General features: G+C 22.8%; 2 protein-coding genes and 3 long non-coding RNA genes across 5 annotated transcripts; 1 reads left to right on the top strand and 4 right to left on the bottom strand.

Annotated features, from left to right (window-relative positions):
* Positions 1 to 486: 486 nt before the first annotated feature.
* On the top strand, positions 487 to 1876 carry LOC122849613. Its single transcript, XM_044148381.1, has 5 exons — positions 487 to 844; positions 1109 to 1177; positions 1238 to 1408; positions 1477 to 1630; positions 1705 to 1876. The coding sequence occupies exons 1-5, from the start codon at positions 821 to 823 to the stop codon at positions 1788 to 1790; spliced, it is 504 nt and encodes a 167-aa protein (XP_044004316.1). The 5' UTR covers positions 487 to 820; the 3' UTR covers positions 1791 to 1876.
* A 485-nt stretch (positions 1877 to 2361) lies between these two features.
* Positions 2362 to 2818, bottom strand: LOC122849670. The gene is made up of 2 exons (XR_006373587.1): positions 2646 to 2818; positions 2362 to 2507 (listed from the first exon to the last, which is right to left on the bottom strand). It is a non-coding gene; the product is annotated as an uncharacterized LOC122849670 (long non-coding RNA).
* A 1554-nt stretch (positions 2819 to 4372) lies between these two features.
* Positions 4373 to 4871, bottom strand: LOC122849669. The gene is made up of 2 exons (XR_006373586.1): positions 4658 to 4871; positions 4373 to 4515 (listed from the first exon to the last, which is right to left on the bottom strand). It is a non-coding gene; the product is annotated as an uncharacterized LOC122849669 (long non-coding RNA).
* A 6830-nt stretch (positions 4872 to 11701) lies between these two features.
* LOC122849587 (uridine phosphorylase 1-like) lies at positions 11702 to 13662 on the bottom strand. The gene is made up of 6 exons (XM_044148352.1): positions 13051 to 13662; positions 12840 to 12963; positions 12629 to 12790; positions 12385 to 12570; positions 11956 to 12288; positions 11702 to 11884 (listed from the first exon to the last, which is right to left on the bottom strand). The coding sequence occupies exons 1-6, from the start codon at positions 13119 to 13121 to the stop codon at positions 11792 to 11794; spliced, it is 969 nt and encodes a 322-aa protein (XP_044004287.1). The 5' UTR covers positions 13122 to 13662; the 3' UTR covers positions 11702 to 11791.
* A 2419-nt stretch (positions 13663 to 16081) lies between these two features.
* On the bottom strand, positions 16082 to 16591 carry LOC122849668. Its single transcript, XR_006373585.1, has 2 exons — positions 16380 to 16591; positions 16082 to 16296 (listed from the first exon to the last, which is right to left on the bottom strand). It is a non-coding gene; the product is annotated as an uncharacterized LOC122849668 (long non-coding RNA).
* Positions 16592 to 23394: the final 6803 nt, after the last annotated feature.

Genomic DNA, 23394 nt, shown 5'->3' with positions numbered 1-23394 from the left:
TTATTATCAATATTATTTTGTTGTCTTTTAGAGTCAACTTGTTGAAGTGTTGATTCAAATGATCTCCCAATTATTTGTAATCTATCTTGCCATTTTTTTGATATATTTATTCGATTAATTTTTCTTGGTAATGATTTATTTTCTGTAATATTATTATTACTATTATTATTCCTAAATATTATTTTTATTTTGTTGATCAGACATTTAATTTTTCATTATTATCTGAATTTGGTTCACACTTAAAAATACTCTTGATGCTTTTATTCAACTATCTTTTTTTTTTTAATTTTAAAACCAATATAAATATCTTCTTCAAATTATATTTCAAACAGTTAATTTTATTTTCAATAGTAATAATAATAATAATGAAACATAATTGTAAAGAAAAAACTCGTATACATAGTTGTTAAAATACATTGAATCTACGAACAAAATAAATAAAATATAGAGTGTTGTTTATCAAAGAAACACTTGTCAGCTATCTGTCTCAGGTATGATATAATATCTGGGTGTGCCAATGGTACGAAAGATTATTGTTATCGTAATAATAGTGATTCACAAGTCAACCTGACACCATTCAAATAAATGATATCACATTCAGTCTAAAATAATCACCAAGTGCTTCTACATCTATTACTTATCTTTGTAAAATTTACTAAAAACATTAAAAAAAAATTATCAAAAAAACTACCTCTAAGCTATTGTAAAATTTTATATGATTTTTTTTTATCAACAATTAACAGTTAATTGAAATTTATATCATCTATTTTTTTAACTGGATATTTCAACAAGATTGTTATTAATTATCTAATCAACAAAAATGGCAATTCCATCATTTACCGAGGTAAAGTAAAATAAAAATTAAACAATAATTTCATTTAAATTATTAATTTATTATACCAAAAAAATATAAATAAAATTTAATTATTTTTTTTTCTGTTCTTTATAATAAATATCGACCGGTAAAATTCAATTTTTCTTATCAATTGCCAAAACATTATCACAAAGTACGTCATAAAGTCGATAAAATTTTATTTGATTTTTTTATTTTTCGCTCTTTTATTTACTTTACTGATAATAATAATTTGATCATCATTATTTTTAATAGTTGAGAGTGACAAAATGCTGTTGTTTCGATCTTCGAACTGGAACTTTAATAATTGCTGGTTTAAATTTGGTAAGTTTAATTTCGAAAAAGAAAAATTATACAAATTAACATTTATTTAATATTTTTCAGCTGGCATTTATTAGTTTGATAATAAGATGTATTGTTGAATTCTTTACAATTGATAAAAATACAAATGACGAATTGTATGCTATTAATTTAAAATCAATTGAAGTTGGAATAATTGTTTATACATTATTACTATCTGTATTTTGTGTGTTACTAATACGTGGTGTTATGAGAGTAAGTACAATAATTAAAGATAAAATCATTTTAAATTATCCAGTAATTTATTTATAATTATTTTACAGCAAAGATCGTATTACATGTTCCCATGGTTATGTATTAATTTCTCAAATTTATTATTTTCAATTGCATTGTCATTTGCAATTGTTGCTAATTCATTGATGTATGGAGGTTTCGTTGGTTTTATTGTTTACCTCATGTCAACTCTCGTCGCACTAGGTAAATATTTCATACTTTTTAATACTTTAATTAATTAATTTTTATTGTTTTTCAAATTTTTTTTTTATTTTTAGCAATTGAAGGATATTTTTATTTGGTCATGTTTAGTTATTACTGTGAAGTAATTGATGCTGAAAATGGCAATTCAAGAGGAGTATAATTCAATCAATTAAAAGTTTCATATTTTATATATAAATAATAATTATAATTTATCTGAATAAAAATTTTTAAATAATTTAATTAATTATGACCTGTTTATGATATTTGTTATTTTATATTTGCCTTGTTTTAACATAAAAAATTCACATCAAATTTAACGCTTGTATCAATATGATATTTTTTTTTTCTTCAATTTTCATTTATTCAATTAAGCATGAAATATTTTAAGCTCAGCTGAAATAATATTTACACTGACATCATTTTTTTTAAATTTATGAAAATAATGTTTTTTTTTTTTTTTTCAAGTATTATTATTATGACGAAATGTTATCAATAAATTATCAATAATTAATTGAATAGAAAAATTTAGATGTGTTTTTTCTTTTGACTTCACTTTTGACTATTTCATCTGTATGCTTATTAATTGTTACTTTTTCAAATTAATTAATAATTATTATTAGAATAATTAATTGTTTTAAATTTTATTTTTTTTTTATCGTTGAGAGTTTTCAGGTAAAAGATAAAATTAGTGTAATCATTAAAGGTAGACAAAATAAATTTAAAGACAAATGGAATTTTGCAGAAGAAATATCTAATAATTTATTATTTTATAGGATTTGCTATCATCGAAAGATAATTTACAAAATACCTAAAATACCTAGTCCTAGAAGACCACCACCACCACCTGGAGAAGCTGCTGGTGCTGCTTGAGCAATACCTGTAGAAATAAGAAAAATACAAATAAAATAAAATTTCAAAGAAAAAAACATACAAATGCAATTACAAAAATTAAATTGTAAAATACAATTAGCACAGTTGAATTAAAAATAAAAAAAAAAAAATTTATGAATATTACCGAACAAGTATACTGCAGATAGAACTACTACTGCGACAATTTTTCTTGCTGAAGTTTTGGCCATATTGCAGCCTTGGTTTTTTAAATTATTTTTTAAGATTGAATTCTTCAAGATTACTTGATGATACTTTAAGTATTGATTGACAATTTAATTAAAAATTTTTCCATATATATATATTCGGAGAACTGTAAATAAATAATGTATTAATTTATAAATAAATAAATAGCTTTGTTTTCTGTATCAATTTAAAGACATATCATATATCTATATAAAATGAAAATAAAAATATATGAATATATTTTTTTTAAAATTAATAATTATAATTCATAAATGTAATTAAAATAAATAAAAATAATTTTAATTGCTTACATGTACAAAAAAAGTCATTGACATTTGTTTTTTATTATTAAAAATTATTATTTATTCGAGTTAAAAAATAAATAATAATAAAGTAAAATAAATAATGAAAAAATGTTTATATTTGAAATTTAACCTGTTTGTTATTTAAAATAAAAATGGAATTAATATTCATCGTATTGCTGATTTTTTTAGCTAAATTTTTTAGCTACATAGTTTAGAAATTTGGAGTAAAGTTTTTTATTAAAATTGATAATAAAAAAGACAAACCTTTTCCAGAAATTTTCTAGAAAATTTCTAGTAATTATTACCAGAAACTATTTCCAGTCGATTTTTAGAAAATTTCTAATAAACATTTCCATAAACTGTTTCTAGAAATTTTCTAAAAAATTTCTAATAATCGTTTCTAAGAATTAACTGAAAACAAATTTTGTTAATGGCTTATTACAAATCCAGTAATTATTTTCAATAAATTTTGAGAAAATTACGAGAAACTGGTTAACTGAGATACATTTGAAATTTAACCAGTTTGTTTATAAAAATAAAAATGAAATAAATAAAAGTCAAATAAATAATGAAAAAATTTTAGTGAAACATAGTAGACTACTAGTAACTGGAAAATTTTGGCTAAAGTTTTTTACTGTTTCCAGTAAATTTTTAGAAAATTTTTAATAGATATTTCTAGAAACTGTTTTCAAAAGTTTTCTAGAAAATTTCTAATAATCATTTCTAGAAATTAACTAAAAACAATTTTTAGTAATGGCTTATTACAAGTCCAGTAACTGTTTCCAATAAATTTTGAAAAAATTACGAGAAACTGGTTAGCTGGGATACATTTGAAATTTAACCAGTTTGTTTTTAAAAATAAAAATGAAATTATAATATTCAACTGTCGTACTGCTGATTCAACAAAAAGAACAGAAATAAAATTCACTCTTCTTTACAAATACACAATGTACTGGTTGAAGATATATATTTAAAAAAATTCTCTTTTATATCAAATAATGATAAAATTGTAATGAGAAATTAAAAAATAAATTTGATATTTTATAAATTTTAATACATATAAAATGTTGGAATTTATTTTGCCAATAACATGTAGATTTTATTGTATTGAAAAATAAGTACTAAATTATTACAAATATAATTAAAAAAATAAAATACTATTTTTATTTTTTTGATAGACATTTAGTGATTTTATTTTGATACAAGTTTTTGAGGTCGATTTTGCCATTTAGTGAGTTGTTAATAATTAAAGCTCATTGATTTAATTATTTATTGATTGTCCGTTGAAAGTTTTCAGTTATAAAAAATAAAATTAGTGTATATATAAATTATTAAAGGTAGACAAAAAAACTTTAAAGACAAATGAAATTTTGCAGAAAAAATATCTGATAATTTATTATTTCATAGGATTTGTTATCATCGAAGAACTATTCACAAAAGACCATCGAAAACATTACTTATAGATAACCTGAGCTGCAGAAGCTGCTGGTGCTGCTTGAGCAATACCTGTAAAAATAAAAAAAAATATAAATAAATTAAATTTTAATGAAAACAACATATACAAATGCATTTAAAAAAATTAAATTGTAAAATATAATAAGCACAGTAGAATTAAAAATAAAAAATAAATATAATTTATGAATATTACCACACAAGTACACTGCAAATACAACTACTACTGCGACAATTGTTTTTACTGAAATTTTTGTCATTTTGAAGCCTTGGTTTTTAAAAATATTTTTCAAAATTTAATTCTTTAACATTACTTGATGATACTCAAAGTATTGATTGATAATTTAAATGAAAACTTTCCCTTATATATATTCGGAGAATAGTAAATAAACAACATTAATTTATCAATAAATAAACACTTTCGTTTCACGTAATTTGAAAATGTTTTATATACGTATATAAAATAAAAGTAAAAATATATACACATATTTTCTTTAAACTAATATTTATCATTGATAAATGTAGTTCAAATAAATAGAAATAATTTTAATTGCGCACATGTAATAAAAACTCCGTTGTCCATTTGTTCTTTATTATTAAAAATTATTCTTTATTCTTTAAAGAGTTAGAAAATAAATAAAAGTAAAATAAATAATGAAAAAATTTTAGTGAAACTAGGTAGACTACTATTAACTGGAAAATTTTGACTAAAGTTTTTTATTATAATTGATAATATAAATTAGAAATTTTTTCCTGAAGTTTTCTACTAATTATTACCTGAAACTGTTTCCAGTAAATTTTTAGAAAATTTTTGATAAGTATTTCTAAAAACTGTTTCCAAAAGTTTTCTAGAAAATTTCTAATAATCATTTCTAGAAATTAACTAAAAACGATTTTTGCTAATGGCTTATTACAAGGCCAGTAACTGTTTCTAACAAATTTCGAAAAAATTACGAGAAACTGGTTAGCTGAGATACATTTGAAATTTTACCAGTTTGTTTCTAAAAATAAAAATGAAATTATAATATCCAACAGTCGTACTGCTGACTTAACAAAACGAACAGAAATAAAATGCATTCTTCTTTACAAATACACTCTGTACTGGTTGAAGATATATATTTAAAAAAATTCTCTTTTATGTCGCACAATGATGAAATTGTAATGAGAAATGAAAAAAAAAAATTTTTAGTAACGAATTCGTTCTATTGAAAATTGAAAATTTTCAAAACTCCGGCGAAAGCCCGTGTGGTTTATCTCGATTATTCCAAATTCATTACATTTTTTTTTTTTTTTTATTTACCCTGACGTGCGCTGTCAAATTATGTACACAAATCAAAATACAGATAAAACAAATTTGAGGTTATACTTCATGTAGGTATTGATATCAATGATTCTATTAGATTTGTTCAAGAAATAAATCAATACAAATATTAAAAAAATAAATCGTTCAATTTACTTTTTTTTTAACTGAACAAATTTTTTTTTTCAAATCATTTTGTTTAATCCCAGTTAAAAAAATCTCATAGGAACCGCGAAAAAGGGTCAAATACACATCAAATGCTCATAGATATTATTATTATTCTATGAGCATTTCATGTGTATTTGACGCTTTTTCGTGGTTTCTATGAGATTTTTTAAACTGGGATACTTTTATTTATAAAAATTTTTCCGTGGCAATTTTTTTTTTTTTTTTTAATAACGTGATAATTTAAATAACTATTTTATCGATCAAGCAAATTATAACCACAGCAAAGAAACTTTCACGCATGCGCGCATCCCTTTTTTGTCAAAAAACAGTGTTAAAATTTAAATTGTTAGTTGTTTATACCTTCAATAACTTTTGAACAAATAAACATAAAAAAAATTTGTAAAGCCCAAAAAATTCCTGATTAAATTTCTGAGAGCCACACTCTCTTCTAAAAAATCGTTAAAAGCAATCCTTCATGTCTATTTTTTTATTAGAACATACCAGACACTACTTATTATTATAAACAATTGTTGATAACTAATTAACGCGAGCTCGGAGCGTTTTTTATCAAGACAGTGTGGCTCTCGGTATTTAAAAGCCCAACAATTTGAGACCAAATGGAAGTACATAAGTTAATTTTTGAAGAAGTTATGCGAGGTATAAAAAAACGTAATTTTTGTTTTTTTGTTAATTAACAAATTTCTAACAATAAAAAAAAAAAAACTACCTCTTAATTATATAGATTTTGCAATTTTAAATGTCTAGGCAAAAAATTGCATCCACGATTTGTTTTTAGTTTTCTTAATATTTTGATTTTAAAATTTTTGCAAAAACATTTTGTTGATAACTATTTATTAACAATGGAAATATTTTTTTTTTCTATTCTTGGTTGTAGTATTTCTTCTAGGCTTCAATTTGATTCTAATACGAACATCCTATCTATATTATCTCAGAAGATATGAACATTTTTCTAAATTCATATAGTGAAAACAATACTAGTAGGCTTCCGCCTACGTAAAATAAATTTGACATGATATAAATTTCAAATAAATATTAAATACATATAAAATGTTGGAATTTATTATTTCAATCACATACTAGTATATTTCGTTACAAGTGCCCACTCAGAGAGTGTGCTCTCAACGAATTTGGAGGGGCAAGCACGAGCCTTGGCGAGTGTTTCCCCTCCAAATGAGTTGTGAGCGGGCTCTCTGATTGGGCACATGTAACGAACCATATTTTATGTTACTAGGGACAGTGGTAATAATGTGTGAATTTCTAAAAAGCGCACTACCCCTCTTGCGCTTTGGAAATTCACACATTGTTCCCACTGCCCTTGTAACATAAAATTTTTCTTTCATATCCTTGGCTGTAGATCTTTTCAAAACCTTTAATTTAAGCCTATTTCAAACTCTCTATCTTAAATAGTTTAGAAGATATGAACATTATTTATTTTTTGCCAGTGATTTCAATACGTAAAGCTTCGCCACCGTAATAAATAAAAATAATTTTAATTGCGCACATGTACAAAAAAAAGTCATTGACGTTTATTTGTTATTATCAAAAATTATTAATTATTCTTTAACGAGTTGAAAAATGAATAAAATTAAAATAAATATTGAAAAAATGTTAGTAAAACATAGTAGCCTACTAGTAGCAGGGGAATTTTGACTAAAGTTTTTTATTAAAATTGATAATATAAATGAGAAAGTTTTTCCTGAAAATTTCTAGTAATTATTACCAGAAACAGTTTCCAGAAATTTTCTAGAAAATTTCTAATAATTGTTTCTAGGAATTAACTGACAACAATTTTTGGTAATGGCTTATTACAAATCCAGTAACTGCTTCCAATAAATTTCGAGAAAATTACGAGAAACTGGTTAGCTGAGATACATTTGAAATTTAACCAGTTTGTTTATAAATATATAAATGAAATCATAATATCCAACAGTCGTACTGCTGATTCAACAAAAAGAACAGGAATAAAATTCACTCTTCTTTACAAATACACACTGTACTGGTTGAAGATATATATTTAAAAAAATTCTCTTTTATATCACGCAATGATAAAATTGTAATGAGAAATTAAAAAATAAGTTCGATATGTTATAAATTCCAATACATAAAAAATGTTCACATTTGAAATTTAACCTGTTTGTTATTTAAAGTAAAAATGGTATTAATATTCATCGTATTGCTGATTTTTTTAGCTACATAGTAGACTACTGGTAGCTGGGAAATTTTGAGTAAAGTTTTTCATTAAAATTGATAATAAAAATGTGAAACTTTTTCCAGAAATTTTCTAAAAAATATTTAACAAACATTTCTAGAAACTGTTTCTAAAAATTTTCTAAAAAACTTGGAGTAAAGTTTATTAAAATTGATAATCTAAAAATGAGAAACTGTTTCTAGAAATTTTCTAAAAATTAACTGAAAAAAATTTTTGTTGATGGCTTATTACAAATCCAGTAACTATTTTCAATAAATTTCGAGAAAATTACGAGAAACTAATTAGCTGAGATACACTTGAAATTTGACCAGTTTGTTTTTGAAGATAAAAGTGAAATTATAATATTCAACAGTCGTACTGCTGGTTCAACAAAACGAATAGAAATAAAATTTACTCTTCTTTACAAATACACACGGTACTGGTTGAAGATATATATTTGAAAAATTCTCTTTTATATCACACAATGATAAAATAGTAATGAGAAATTGAATAATAAATTTGATATTTTATAAATTTTAATACATATAAAATGTTGGAATTTATTTGGCCAATAACATGTAGATTTTATTGTATTGAAAAATAAGTATTAAATTATAACAAATATGATTAAAAAAATAAAATAACATTTCTATTTTTTTGATAGACATTTAGTGATGTATTTTGATACAAGTTTTTGAGGTCGATTTTGCCATTTGGTGAGTTGTTAATAATTAAAGCTCATTGATTTAATTATTTATTGATTAACCGTTGAAAGTTTTCAGGTAAAAAATAAAATTAGTGTATATATATAAATTATTAAAGGTCGACGTAAAAAACTTTAAAGACAAATGGAATTTTGTAAAAAAAATATCTGATAATTTATTATTTCATAGGGTTTGTTATCATCGAAGAATTATTGACAAAAGACCATCGAAAACATTACTTAGCGGGAACGGCGTAAACTGGAGAAGCTGCTGGTGCTGCTTGAGCAATACCTGTAAAAATAAAAAAAAATATAAATAAATTAAATTTCAATGAAAAAAACATATAAAAATGCATTAAAAAAAAATTCATTGCAAGATATAATAAGCACAGTTGAATTAGAAATAAAAAATAGATAATTTATGAATATTACCAAACAAGTATACAACTGAAAGAACTACTACTGCGACAATTGTTCTTACTGAAGTTTTTGTCATTTTGAAGCCTTGGTTTTTTAAAATATTTTTTAAGATTTAATTTTTCAAGATTACTTGATGATACTCAAAGTATTGATTGATAATTTGAATGAAAATTTTTCCCTATATATATTCGGAGAATAGTAAATAAACGTAACATTAATTTATCAATAAATAAACAGCTTTGTTTCACGTAATTTGAGAATATTTTATATACGTATATAAAATAAAAGTAAAAATATATAAAACATATTTTCTTTAAACTAATATTTATCATTGATAAATGTAGTTCAAATAAATAAAAATAATTTTAATTGCGCACATGTAATAAAAATTCTATTGTACATTTGTTCTTTATTATTAAAAATTATTCTTTATTCTTTGAAGAGTTTGAAAATAAATAATGAAAAAATGTTAGTGAAACATAGTAGACTACAAGTAACTGGGAAATTTTGACTAAATTTTTTTATTATAATTGATAATATAAATAAGGAACTCTTTTCTGAAATTTTCTAGTAATTATTACCTGAAACTGTTTCCAGTAAATTTTTAGAAAATTTTTGATAAATATTTCTTACAAGGCCAGTAACTGTTTCCGACAAATTTTGAGAAAATTACGAGAAACTGGTTAACTGAGATACATTTGAAATTTAACCAGTTTGTTTTTAAAAATAAAAATGAAATTATATAATATTCAACAGTCGTACTGCTGATTCAACAAAAAGAACAGAAATAAAATTCACTCTTCTTTACAAATACACACTGTACTGGTTGAAGATATACATTTTAAAAAATTCTCTTTTATATCACACACTGATGAAATTTTAATGAGAAATGAAAAAATAAATTTGACATATTATAAAATTCAAATAAATATTAAATACATATAAAATGTTGGAATTTATTTTTTCAATCACATACAAGTTTTATTATATTTATAAATACATCGTATTAATTATAATACGATATAATTATTTGTAATTTTAATTACAAATAATTAAAAAAATAAAATACTATATTTTTATTTTTTTGATAGACATTTAGTGATGTATTTTAATACAAATTTTTGACGTTGATTTTGCCATTTAGTGAGTTGTTAATAATTAAAGCTCATTGATTTAATTATTTCTTAATTGACCGTTAATTCATAGGATTTGTTATTATCGAAGAATTCACGCATAAGACTATCGAAAACACCACCTAGAAAACGGCGACAGCTGGAGAAGCTGCTGGTGCTGCTTGAGCAATACCTGTAAAAATAAAAAAAAATAAAAATAGATTAAATTTCAATAAAAAAAACATATACGAATGCATTAAAAAAAAATTAATTGTAAGATATAATAAGCACAGTTGAATTGAAAATAAAAAATAGATAACTTATGATTCATAAGTTATGAATATTACCGAACAAGTATACTGCAGATAGAACTACTACTGCGACAATTGTTCTTACTGAAATTTTTGTCATTTTGGAGCCTTGATTTTTTAAAATATTTTTTAAGATTGAATTCTTCAAGATTACTTGATGGTACTCAAAGTATTGATTGATAATTTAATTTAAATTTGTTCCATATATATATTAGGAGAATTGTAAATAAATAACATTAATTTATCAATAAATAAACAGTTTTGTTTTACGTATCAATTTAAAAATATTTGATATGTAAATAAAATGAAAATAAAGAATATGAATATATTTTTTTTTTTTTAACTAATATTTATTATAACTAATTGTATTTAAAATAAATAAAAATAATTATAATTGCGCACATGTACAAAAAAAAGTCATTGACGTTTATTTTTTATTATCAAAAATTATTAATTATTCTTTAACGAGTTGAAAAATGAATAAAATTAAAATAAATATTGAAAAAATGTTAGTAAAACATAGTAGCCTATTAGTAGCAGGGAAATTTTGACTAAAGTTTTTTATTAAAATTGATAATATAAATGAGAAAGGTTTCCCGAAAATTTCTAGTAATTATTACCAGAAACAGTTTCCAGAAATTTTCTAGAAAATTTTTAATAATTGTTTCTAGGAATTAACTAAAAACAATTTTTGGTAATGGCTTATTACAAGGCCAGTAACTGTTTCTAACAAATTTCGAAAAAATTACGAGAAACTGGTTAGCTGAGATACATTTGAAATTTAACCAGTTTGTTTATAAAAATAAAAATGAAATTATAATATCCAACAGTCGTACTGCTGGTTCAACAAAAAGAACAGAAATAAAATTCAATTTTCTTTACAAATACACACTGTACTGGTTGAAGATATATATTTAAAAAAATTCTCTTTTATATCAAATAATGATAAAATTGTAATGAGAAATTAAAAAATAAATTTGATATGTTATAAATTCCAATACATATAAAATGTTGGAATTTATTTTGCGAATAACATGTAGATTTTATTGTATTGAAAAATAAGTATTAAATTATTACAAATATAATTAAAAAAATAAAATAACATTTCTATTTTTTCGATAGACATTTAGTGATGTATTTCGATACAAGTTTTTGAGGTCGATTTTGCCATTCAGTGAGTTGTTCTTTTGATGGAACCACCTTGAAATATAAAATAAAAAATATAAAATAAAAATTGAGTGTATTTATTAAATGATTATTAAATAATTTACCTGATCTCCTTTTAATCTATCCAAAAAAGTTACACATACAATTGCAGCTTTTATACCAGCATAATGAGTTAAAGCTGCAAATGTTGTTGCTTCCATTTCAATATTAACAACACCAGCTTTTTGAAGTTTTAAAAGAAATTTAATTTTATCCTCTTCATTGTAATCACAAAATGCACCATCAAGGCGTCCTTGGCCTTCATAAAAATCAGATGTACACATTGTTTTTCCAACAATTGTTTTATAACAATCATCAGGGCTTGCCAATGAATGTAATTCTTCTGCCAATTTTTCATCAAGTATAGCAGGTCGTTTAACCATTTTACCAATAATTGGCTAAATTAAAAAAAAAATCAAATCAATTAAAATTAAATATTCTAAAAAAGTAAATTATATTGATGTATATATTTTATTTTACAATAAGCAATTTACCTCTTCATGGTAAGGCTCTAAAATTCCATTCAATGCACCATTTGTTACGACAACAGTACCACCTTCATAACCAATTCCTCCACAAGTACCAATTCTAATAAATACTGGATTACGTATTTTAGCATGATACATAAGTTTTATTATTTCATGCAGAAGAATACTGAGTGAAGAAATTCCCATTCCATGCTAAATAAATTTTTATTATAAAATTTAATTTACTTATTTTAAATTTTATTATACTCACACTGACTGATAAGACCGGACCAACTTTATACATTGAATATCTATATGAATTTTGACTTATATCGAGTAATGTTGTTCCACATGGTAATTCATAATTAATTTCTTTCATTATGTAATTTGCAAATAGTTCCATTCGTTTCGATGTACCTCCCATGCAAACAAACTAATGATGAAAGTTGTTTGATAAAATAGAAAAATAAATAAATAAATACCTTGACATCACCAAACATTTTTACAAGATCATGAGAACCACTACCAAGTGACAAATGATAAAGTATATCTTGATCCATAGCTTCAATTTTTCTATTTCTAAGTCTAACTGAACCATCACTGAATCTAAATTAAAAAAAATTAATTTACTCAATTATTTCAAGTTATCAAAATTACAATTTAATAATGACAAAAAATAAATAAAAAAAATACCTGAGAGCTGTTTCTTGTTCATCTTTATCACCATCATTATCAACAATTAGCTTCTTATTAATTTTTTCCATTTTAACAACAAAAAATCCTCCAAATAAATAATTAATTTTTGGATATAATTACTGTTTTTTTTTTTAGCAATAAATCCAAATGGTGAAGTATAATTTTACACTGTTTATTTAGTACAACACCTTGATATTTTTTTTATCTTTTCATTGAAAGACTTGCTGATAATAATAACTAAGTCAATCTGAAAAACTCAAGTGACTTGATCAACGATTGGAAACTCGTGTGTGAAAGCCAAGTATTAATGCTTGTGTGTTTGTATCAAATGAATTTCTCACTTGGTTCTTTTAAAGTTTTAACAAGTGGGAGATTGCTTCGGCACAATCTGATGTTTCTTCATTCACTCTGCAAAATGTGTACATGTTGGTAATTTTTATTCGTATATTTCCTTGAACTATTTTTCATTCTCTCTCAACGTATTGCTGATTTTTCTACAAGTTATCTACACCCACACTTGTATGAGATATTGAAATATCACGTAAACTTACTCATTTTATATTTTTTTTTATCAATGAGTAAGTATGATAAATATATTTTCTATTTTTTTATTTTTCTATGAATAATAAATTAATAATATTTCATTTTTAAGTTCATCGTCTACTGAATTTTATTGAAAGGAAATTAATTTATGACTATAACATTAAGTGTTTTAGTTCAAATAAAAATGCATTTATAATAATTATAATTAAAAAAAATTTATTTATTAATATTGATACGTAAATGGTAAATAAATTTAAAAAATAATTATACATAAATGTAATAAAAAAATTGAACGCTATCAGTGTTTATACGCAATAATTGAATACGTGGCTTGGTATTTTTTTTGTTTCTTTATTTTACAACTGAACAACTCGTATGCAAATTTTTATTATGTTTATTTAATATTTTTTTCTCAGAAAAGCTTCTGATGTCATTGACATACATTTGACAATGAAAAGATTATATTCAGCTGAAGTTTAAAATTTTTTTTTAATTGCATAAATGATAAACAGTGCTGACTATCGTTTTTTTTTAGTATTGAAAAATTTATTAATTTAAAATCAATTTTATAATCATATTGTATTTTAGTTTTTTTATATTTTTATTGAATATTATAGATGATTGAAACAAAATTAATTAAATATTGTAACGTCTATAACGTCTATGAATAAATTTTGTTTTTTATTGATGAAAATGTGAATTGCTAGTGTTTATTGAATTTGTTTTTTTCTTGGAAAAGATAATATATTTCTGTTTATGCGAAAATTATATTCGAAAAAATTTTAAACAATTTGTTTATTTAAATTTTTTTTTTTTTAAATAAAATTTTGTTATTTAATTCATGATACAGTTTGGGTTACAATTAATATTTTTTTATGATAAATGTATTGAGTACTAATTTAAAAATAATTTAATAAAAAAATAATCGTTTCAATTTTATTTATATATATATTTTTTAAAGATAAATAGAAATTTTTTTATTATATAAATTGTACAATTTTTTTTTATAAAACGTCTAACTTGAGATTAAGAAGACTACCTTTATGACGGTCACCACCGCCACGACGCCAACCACCATCCCCTCCTGGATTTGCTGCAATAGCTATAAAATTCAAATAATTAAAAATCCCATCGTATGTTTTTTTATGTAAAAACTAATTAATTAATTCAATATATTTTTATGTATAAACTTACCAACGATGCTCATGGCTATAACAAGCATTGCAAAAATTGAGTTCAAAGATAATTGAATCATTTTCCTAAATTTAATCAATAATTTCGATTTCTTTAATATTATTTAATAATGAACAATATCGCAATGTATAATTTCTTGAAAAAAAAAATCACTGTTATATACCTGTTATAATGTAAACATGTTAATTTTTACACATGTTTTATTCAAAATAAATACAAAAAAAAAATAAAACTGCTTTATTTTAATTAATATAATTTGTGTTTTTTTTCATAACTCTTATAATGACGAAATAATAAGATTGCCGTTTGTACAAATGTCGAAAACATTTAATTAAAAATATTATTGTCAAATAAAAATTTAAAAAAAGTTTATATTGGAATCTATTTTCTTGCTGTTTTGTATACTATTAATTTTTTTACAATCTATATTCGATAATTATGCTTCTGATCTATTAACTCTGATAAAATATTTATCTGAATTATTTTCAGTATAAGAACAGATGGAATATTTTCATGATTATATTCATTGAAATAATATTTATTTATTTATTTATTCAAGTTCAGCAACACGAATAATATAATAAATTGAAAAATATGTATTTATTAGTTTGAAAATACTTATATATATACATATATTTTTTTTAATTTTGATTGAGCCAATTGCATAAAAATATAAAAAAAAATTGAAAAATTATGTAAAAACTTATTGCAGAAATTTCTATTCGTTTTATATTTGGAAAAAAAAATTTAACATTGAAAAATAAGAGATCAACACTTGGAGAAGCTTTGAAAATAAAATAAAACTCATTGATTTAATTATTTATCAGTAAAAATTAATATATTGAAAGCCATTAAAAATCATCAAGAGTAAGAGTAAGTTAGCCAGAAAAAATAGACACAATGACTTTGATGAAAAAAATATTAATTATATAAAATAAAAAAAAATCATTTTCGTCATGAAAAGAGGATAATTGCAGTTAGTTCTTTTTTTTTTAGCTCAATTTCACATGGTGCAGCTTACACGTAGTGATTTTAAATATTTTATATTATTAATTATTATATCATTTCAATAAAAAAGTCAATCAAACTATATTAAATTTATCTATTAAATTCTTCATCAGCAGCCGAGAATTTTCAATTTTTTTATAATCTGTAATCTGTATAATCTTTTACTGCCTTTTGCTGATTTTTGTATAAAGTTTTAAAAAATATACATTGTCGACATAGGGGATAGTTGTCTTTATTTTCTCTTCAATTTTAAATGATATTTAATACAACAATTAACATGAAATAATTTTTTACTATGTTTATTATATTTTCAACTCAATTTTTTACTTTTATGAGCTACTATGTTTTTCACAGTCATATTGCTTAGGTTACGTGATGATTATGCCTCACGTTACGATAAAATATCAGCTACTACATTGATAAGACTACCACCACCACCACCTTTGTTATTATCATCACACCCATCATCACTGCCACCTCCTGGAGCTGCTTGAATAGCTATAAAAATTCACATGATAAATTTTTTAATATTTGAAAACTATAATATTAATAATTTAATATATTTTGATATGTAAACTTACCAACGATGCTCATGGCAATAACAAGCATTGCGAAAATTGCGATCAAAGATAATTTGAACATCTTGTTAAGTGTAAATTATTTTTTTTTCAATTCTTTGAATATTATGTATTATGGAAGAACTAACAATATCGTACTGTAAAATTTATTGATAAACCATTTCTTTATATAAGCCTGTTAATGTAAACATGTAATTTATTACGTAGGTTTTTTAAAAAATACGCAAATCTAGTTGTTATTTTTATCAAAAAAAAAAAGCATTTTTTATATTAATTTATATTTTATGTTTTTTTTTATAGCTTATATAATGATAAAATGATAAGATAGCCGTCTGCACTAATTTAATTAAATATTTAAATGAAAATATTATGGTCAGATAACAATTAAGATAAGTTTATTTAATAAAAAATATAGGTATTTTTTTTTTTTTGTTCCTTATATATGAAACGCTATTTGTTTTTTTACAATTTCTATATGTACTTGATAATCAGGCTTCTGGTATATTCCCCATCCCCCACGAAAAAATATATATCCTGGAATATTCCAGGTATATATATTTTTTTGTGGAGGATGGTTAATATATTTCTCCGGACTATTTTGTTTTTGCTTCTATTACTTGAAAGCTCTTCAGAGATGGTCAATTGAAAAAAGATACGAAAAAATTGAGAAAATCTTAAATAATTACGGAAAAAATCCGGAGATTAATCTAAAGCCTTGGCAGATTTGATTTTTTTATTTATTGCTAGTTTTTTATCAACTGGAGCTTTCTTTGGTGATGCTGGTTTTTTAACATTTTTTGTCTTTGGTTCAGCAGCCTCGGTTGCTTTTTTAATTGCAGCAAGTTTAAATGATCCAAAAGCATCTTTTTCCTTGGTTTGAACAAGATCACTAGATATAACAGCTGACTTGAGGCATTTTTTAATAAATTACGGTCAATACAGTTCCGAGTGTCGAATTTAAGTTAAAGATTTTTTTTTTTCGCTTTTTACATTTATTTATTTAATCATCTATAAGAGAGAGCAATAGCCCAACATAGCATGCTCCAATTACAGGAAATTTATAAATAAAATTTATTTTTCCAAGAGCTTTTGTTTAGTGGCAAAAAAATTATGGCAAGTTCTAGTCGATAAATTTTTGTGACATCTATATTGGATTTTAATTTAAAAATAAGTAAATCAACAAACAAACATTCGTTCTAATTTATATTTTTATTTCTTAAAGTTTATAAAATAATATTTCTTATTAATTTTATTATTCCATTGTAAATTTTAGAAATTTTTTTTTTTTTTACCCTACATTAACATCTACATCGATGAGACTACCTCCACCATCTTTGCCACCACCTTTGCCACAATCATAACACCCTTCATTACTGTCACCTCCCGGAACTGCTTGAATAGCTATAAAAATTCACGGGATAAATTTTTTAATATCTAAAAACTATAATATTAATAATGTTATATATTTTAATATGTTAACTTACCAATGATGCTCATGGCAATAACAAGCATTACGAAATATGCGATCAAAGATAATTTGAACATCTTGTTAAGTGTAAATTATTTTTTTTCAATTCTTTGAATATTATGTAATAATGAACAACTCACAATATCGTACTGTAAAATTTATTCAAAAACCATTTTTTTATATAATCCTGTTAATGTAAACATATTATTACGTAAGTTTTTTTTTTTAATACGCAAATCTTGTTGTTGTTATTATTGTCAAAAAGAAAAGAATTTTTTATATTTATTTATATTTTGTTTTTTTTTATAGCTTATATAATGATAAATTGATAAGATAGCCGTCTGCACTAATTTAATTAAATACATGTAAATGAAAATATTATGGTCAGTCATAACAATTAAGGCTGAATGTCAAAATATAGAAAAAAAATTCCCTCTCACAGATTTTGATCAAAGTAGGCTTATTTTTTAAGTGAAATAAAGATCTATTTTATCAAATTTTTTTTGTAATTTTCTACCACGATTTGAGCGAGATAATTGGGGTCAAAGTTGACGCTTTTTACACACGCATAGGAAGCATCGGCACGTTTTCACTTCTATTGAAAAAACTCTCTCACAAAAAACCTTTATTTTACTACAGCTAATACTTCTTCAAATTACGAAAATAATAAAAAGAAAATCATCGATTTCTACCACGGATTTTGAAAGTTATTAATTATTTAAGAATATTAAAAACAGTCAAAAAGTACCGGGTGAAGCATTGAAAATCTGCTGAAGTAGATTAGTGTGTGTAAATACACTCATACTTTTAAAGACGCGGCAGTAAAGTATAAAAATTTTAGACATTAGGGGGCGCTTATTATTTTTTTTAACTATGGTTATAAGGGTGCCCTTTTGCACCCAAAGAGTCGTCCTACTTTGGGATTTACATTCAGCCTTAAGACAAAGCTTATTTATTATAAAAAATATGTATTTCCTTTTTTCGTTCCCTATATGAAACGCTATCTGTTTTTTTACAATTTCTATTCGTACTTGATAATTAGGCTTCTGATTATCCACCACGAAAAAATATATATCCTGGATATATTGGGGATGGTGAAAATATTTCTCCGGATCATTTTGTTTACGCTTGTATTACTCCAGAGTTGGTCCATCGAAAAAAAATATAAAAAATTAAGAAAATGTTAAATAACTACGGAAGAAATCTAGAGTAATATTTAACGTAATCGATTTCAGTTGTAAAAAAATGCGCAGTATCTTATTCAACAGTGTAAATTGACGTAAATACTATTTTTTTTTTTTTATAAAAATATTTAAAATAAATTTAGATTTTGTATGTCCAAAACTGCATTTAATTTATATATATGCATATATTTCAAATTTAAATAATATCAATTTATAAAAATACTTTAATATAATTGATATTTTCTCATGGTAATCAATTAAATATATTTTTAATTTATCTATCTACAATATATTTTTTTACTTGAGAGTTAAAAATTACTTGAAATTTTGCAGCAATATTTTTTTTTGAATAATATTTTAAAACAAAATTTTCATTAGATTAAAAAATAAGGTCAAAAACAAAATAAAATATTTGAAAATATATGAAAAGAAAAAATTTAAAAAATAAACTAATTATTGTTTTTTAAATATTAATATTTCTTCGTACACCTAATGCTCATTAAAATAATAAATAAACAATTACACAAAAATTACTCAATTGTCTATTTCTATTATCAATCAGAGACAAATTGACGTAAATATTATTTTAAATTCTTCGATAAATTAAAAAAAATACAGAATTATATACTGTATATATTTCTACAATTGTTATTATTGAAAAAATTCATATATTAATTAAAATATTGTAAATATTTTGTATAATAACTCACTGATAAGATTTTACGAATATATATGATAAAACAATATTGTGTGTTCAAAGCGTCATATCTGTACATGCTATCGTTGCATTTTTTTTTTTTTTTTAAATATTTCTCTCCTAATTTATTCGTAGTTGGTAAGTACGAAATTCTACAATATATATTTAATATTATATCAACCATCTTTATCCGGGAATTTTCAAATATTTTTCTCTTTGCATTGTTATTATTTTAATGGCATAAAATAATAGTGATGATTCACAGTTTATTTGTTGTTATAAAACTACCAGGCCCTTTAATAAATTTCTAAAATTCGACATTCTTTAGTTTGGCTAAAATTATTTCAAAATATATACACATCATCAAGCAATAACCACTGTATTCAATTGTTTATACACTTTTTAATTAATCTTATATTTACTCGAAAAAAAACTTATATTGTTTTTGATTTTATACATATAATTGTATGAGAAAAAAAATAAATTACTTCGTATTGTAATATTATTAAAATTCAGTGCGTGTATTATTATTTTTGTGTATTAAAAATGAATTTGACAATTTACAAACAACTTTGTTGTTGTTTTTCATATCGAATTGGAATAATATTTCGTGCTATTTTAACAATGGTAAGTATTTTAAGAATATTTAAAATATTTTTCCTTAATATATGCATACATAATTAATAAATTAATTTAATTTATAAATATATTTTTTTTTATAGATAAATTCTTCATTTATTGCTGTATTAATTTGGACAAATAAAATAACATTACTAGATGTTGCAGATAGATTATTTCCAATGATATCATTTGAATTTTTCGAGATATTTTATTTGACATTATTGTTATTTTTAATTATCTATGCAATAATTGGATTTCTTTTGCTCTATGCTGCAATAATTGTAAGTATTTTTTTTGTTAATTTAAAGCCATATTTATCTGTTAATGAATTTTTTTTTTTTTCAGAATAATCCTTTAATTATGATGCCATGGTTATGCATGTCATTTTTTAAAATTTTTTTAAGCTACTTGACACTAACAGCTTCGTTGTTATTAAAAAAAAAACTATCAACAATAATTTCCATTGAAGCCATTGTTGTGTTATCAATATTAGGTATATTTTTATTGTTAAAAAAAAAATAAATTAAATCATAAAAATAGTTGATAATCCTTTTTTTTTTTTTCTGTTTGTCTAGGAATTGACACATATTTTTATATAATTACCTACATTTATTACAAATGTTTGATGGAAAAAAATATTGTTTTTAATTTTATTGAAAAACAAAAATCTACCCTTATTGTTTGATAAATTATTGTCAAATTTTATATATTTCTGCGTTCCAACGTAGACTGACTAGCATGAAGACTAGAGAGTCTCTTGATGATGCTGACTTTGAACGAGTTCGAGAATCAAATCAAGCTGACATTGTTCCAAATGTATTATCGACGTTGAGACAGATATGACGATTTTCCTATCGACTAGGTACTTAGTTTGAAAATAATAAAAATAAAATTAGAAGAGACATTTACACAGAATATAAATGAGTAAATTTGTTTTCCAAAATTATACATAAAGGAATGAGGGATAAATAGGAGGAAAAAATAAATTCTTCAATAAGATATAACACTATGAAAAGAAATAAAAATATAATTTATTTATGAAAATTTGAAGAAAAAATTAAATTTAAAAAAAAAAGCCAAAGACTGTAAAAAATAAGTATGAAAATAAAGGAATAAACAATATCAAACTCGAAAGGGACAAAGATTAATATGTCATAATACACAAGAAAATAGCAAAATCTAGGCAAACAATGGCAAAAATTATTTTTTATTTTTTTCAATTTTTAATTATCAAAAATTAGAATATTGAATCAGCACACTTAGTGTCCTTAATTTTTTTATTATTATCAGTACTAATTTATACGATCGTAAAAAAAATTGAAGGTAAAAAACAAATGACCTCATTCAATAATATGTAATTTGACGTTGTTTTATTAACGAAATATTTTTTTTGAAAAATTTCATGATATCCTATGTAAAAACGTTGCATAAATTAATTTTTGTAATTTAATAAAAATTCATGACTTATTACAACTTCTAGCTGAAATATTTTTTAAATAATATATTATATTGTAAAATGATTTATAAACAAAACGAAGAACTGTTCTACAAATATTGTGATAAAAATATAAAGAGTATATAAAACCTTTGAATAAATTGTTGGCCCTGAAAGTCAATCAAACTAATTCAAGCAGGCTAATTTTTTTTTTTATAAAATTTTGTAAATTTTATTTACCAATAACCTTATACAGGTCAATATAGGTCCTGGTTTCGAATTTAAGTTGTGGGTTTTGTATTTTTTTTTTTTTTTACGCTTTTACATTTATTTATTTATTTATTTATTTATTTATTTATTTATTTATTTATTTATTTATTTATTTATTTATTTATTTATAAGAGAGAGCGAGAGCCCAACATACTATGCTCCAATTACAGGGAATTTATAAATAAAATTTATTTTCCCAAGTGCTTTTGTTTATCAGCAAAAATATAATGGCAAGTTTTAGTTGATAAATTTTTGTGGCATTTACATTGGATTTTAATTTAAAAATAAGTAAATCAACAACCTAATATTTATACTTTAATTTATATTTTTATTCTTTAAAGCTTATAAAATAATATTATTTAATTTTATTATTACATTGTAAATTTTACAATTTTTTTTTTTTTTCTCACGCTATGTCGAACTTTATTCGTCAGGACCACCCCCAAAACCGCCACCACCATTTGGGACTGCTTTGATCGCTATAAAAATTCACATTATAAATTTTTTAATATATCTAAAAACTATAATAATGATAATTTAATATATTGTAGTAAGTATAAACTTACCAACGATGCTCATGGCAATAACAAGCATTGCAAAAATTATGATCGAAGATAATTTGAACATCTTGTTAGTGTAAATAATTTTTTTCAATTTTTTGAATATTATATGTTAATATAAACGACTAACAATATCGTACTATAAAATTTATTGAAAAACCATTTTTTTATATAAGCCTGTTAATGTAAACATGTAATTTATTACGCAGGTTTTTTTTTCAAATACACAAACCTCGATGTTATTATTCTCAAAAAAAAAAAGAATTTTTGTGTTTTTTTTTATAGCTCATTTAATAATAAAATGATAAGATAAGCCGTTTGGACTAATGTAATTGAATATTTAAATGAAAATATTATGGTCAGATAAAAAATTATTTTTTGTTTATTTTTTCCAATTTTTATATATCAAAAAGTAGAATATTGAATGAGCACACTTAGTGTTCTTAGTTTATTATTATTATCGATACTATAATTAATACGATCATTAAGAATAATTTGAGAAGAAAAACAAACAACTTGATTCAACAGTAAGTTTTTTGATTTAGTTTTATTAACAAAATATTTATATAGAAAATACTGCCTTAAGCGTTAGTTTTCAAATTAAAAAAAACAATAAATTTGAAATTATTAATTTTTTTTTTTTTTTTGAATAAATCATGTATCCTGATCCAGTTTCGATCCGGAATCTGGATCCATTATGGATCATGTATCTTTACCACAGCCTGATCAGGTATCCTGATCCATTCTGAATCCGAACCTTACGAAAAAGCGTTACATCCTGAT

The sequence above is a fragment of the Aphidius gifuensis genome, linkage group LG2 (genome assembly GCF_014905175.1).
Source record: "Aphidius gifuensis isolate YNYX2018 linkage group LG2, ASM1490517v1, whole genome shotgun sequence".
In the NCBI taxonomy this organism is placed as follows: domain Eukaryota; kingdom Metazoa; phylum Arthropoda; class Insecta; order Hymenoptera; family Braconidae; genus Aphidius; species Aphidius gifuensis.
Note: the sequence above shows the minus strand (reverse complement) of the source record. Positions and strands in the feature narration are given on the sequence as shown.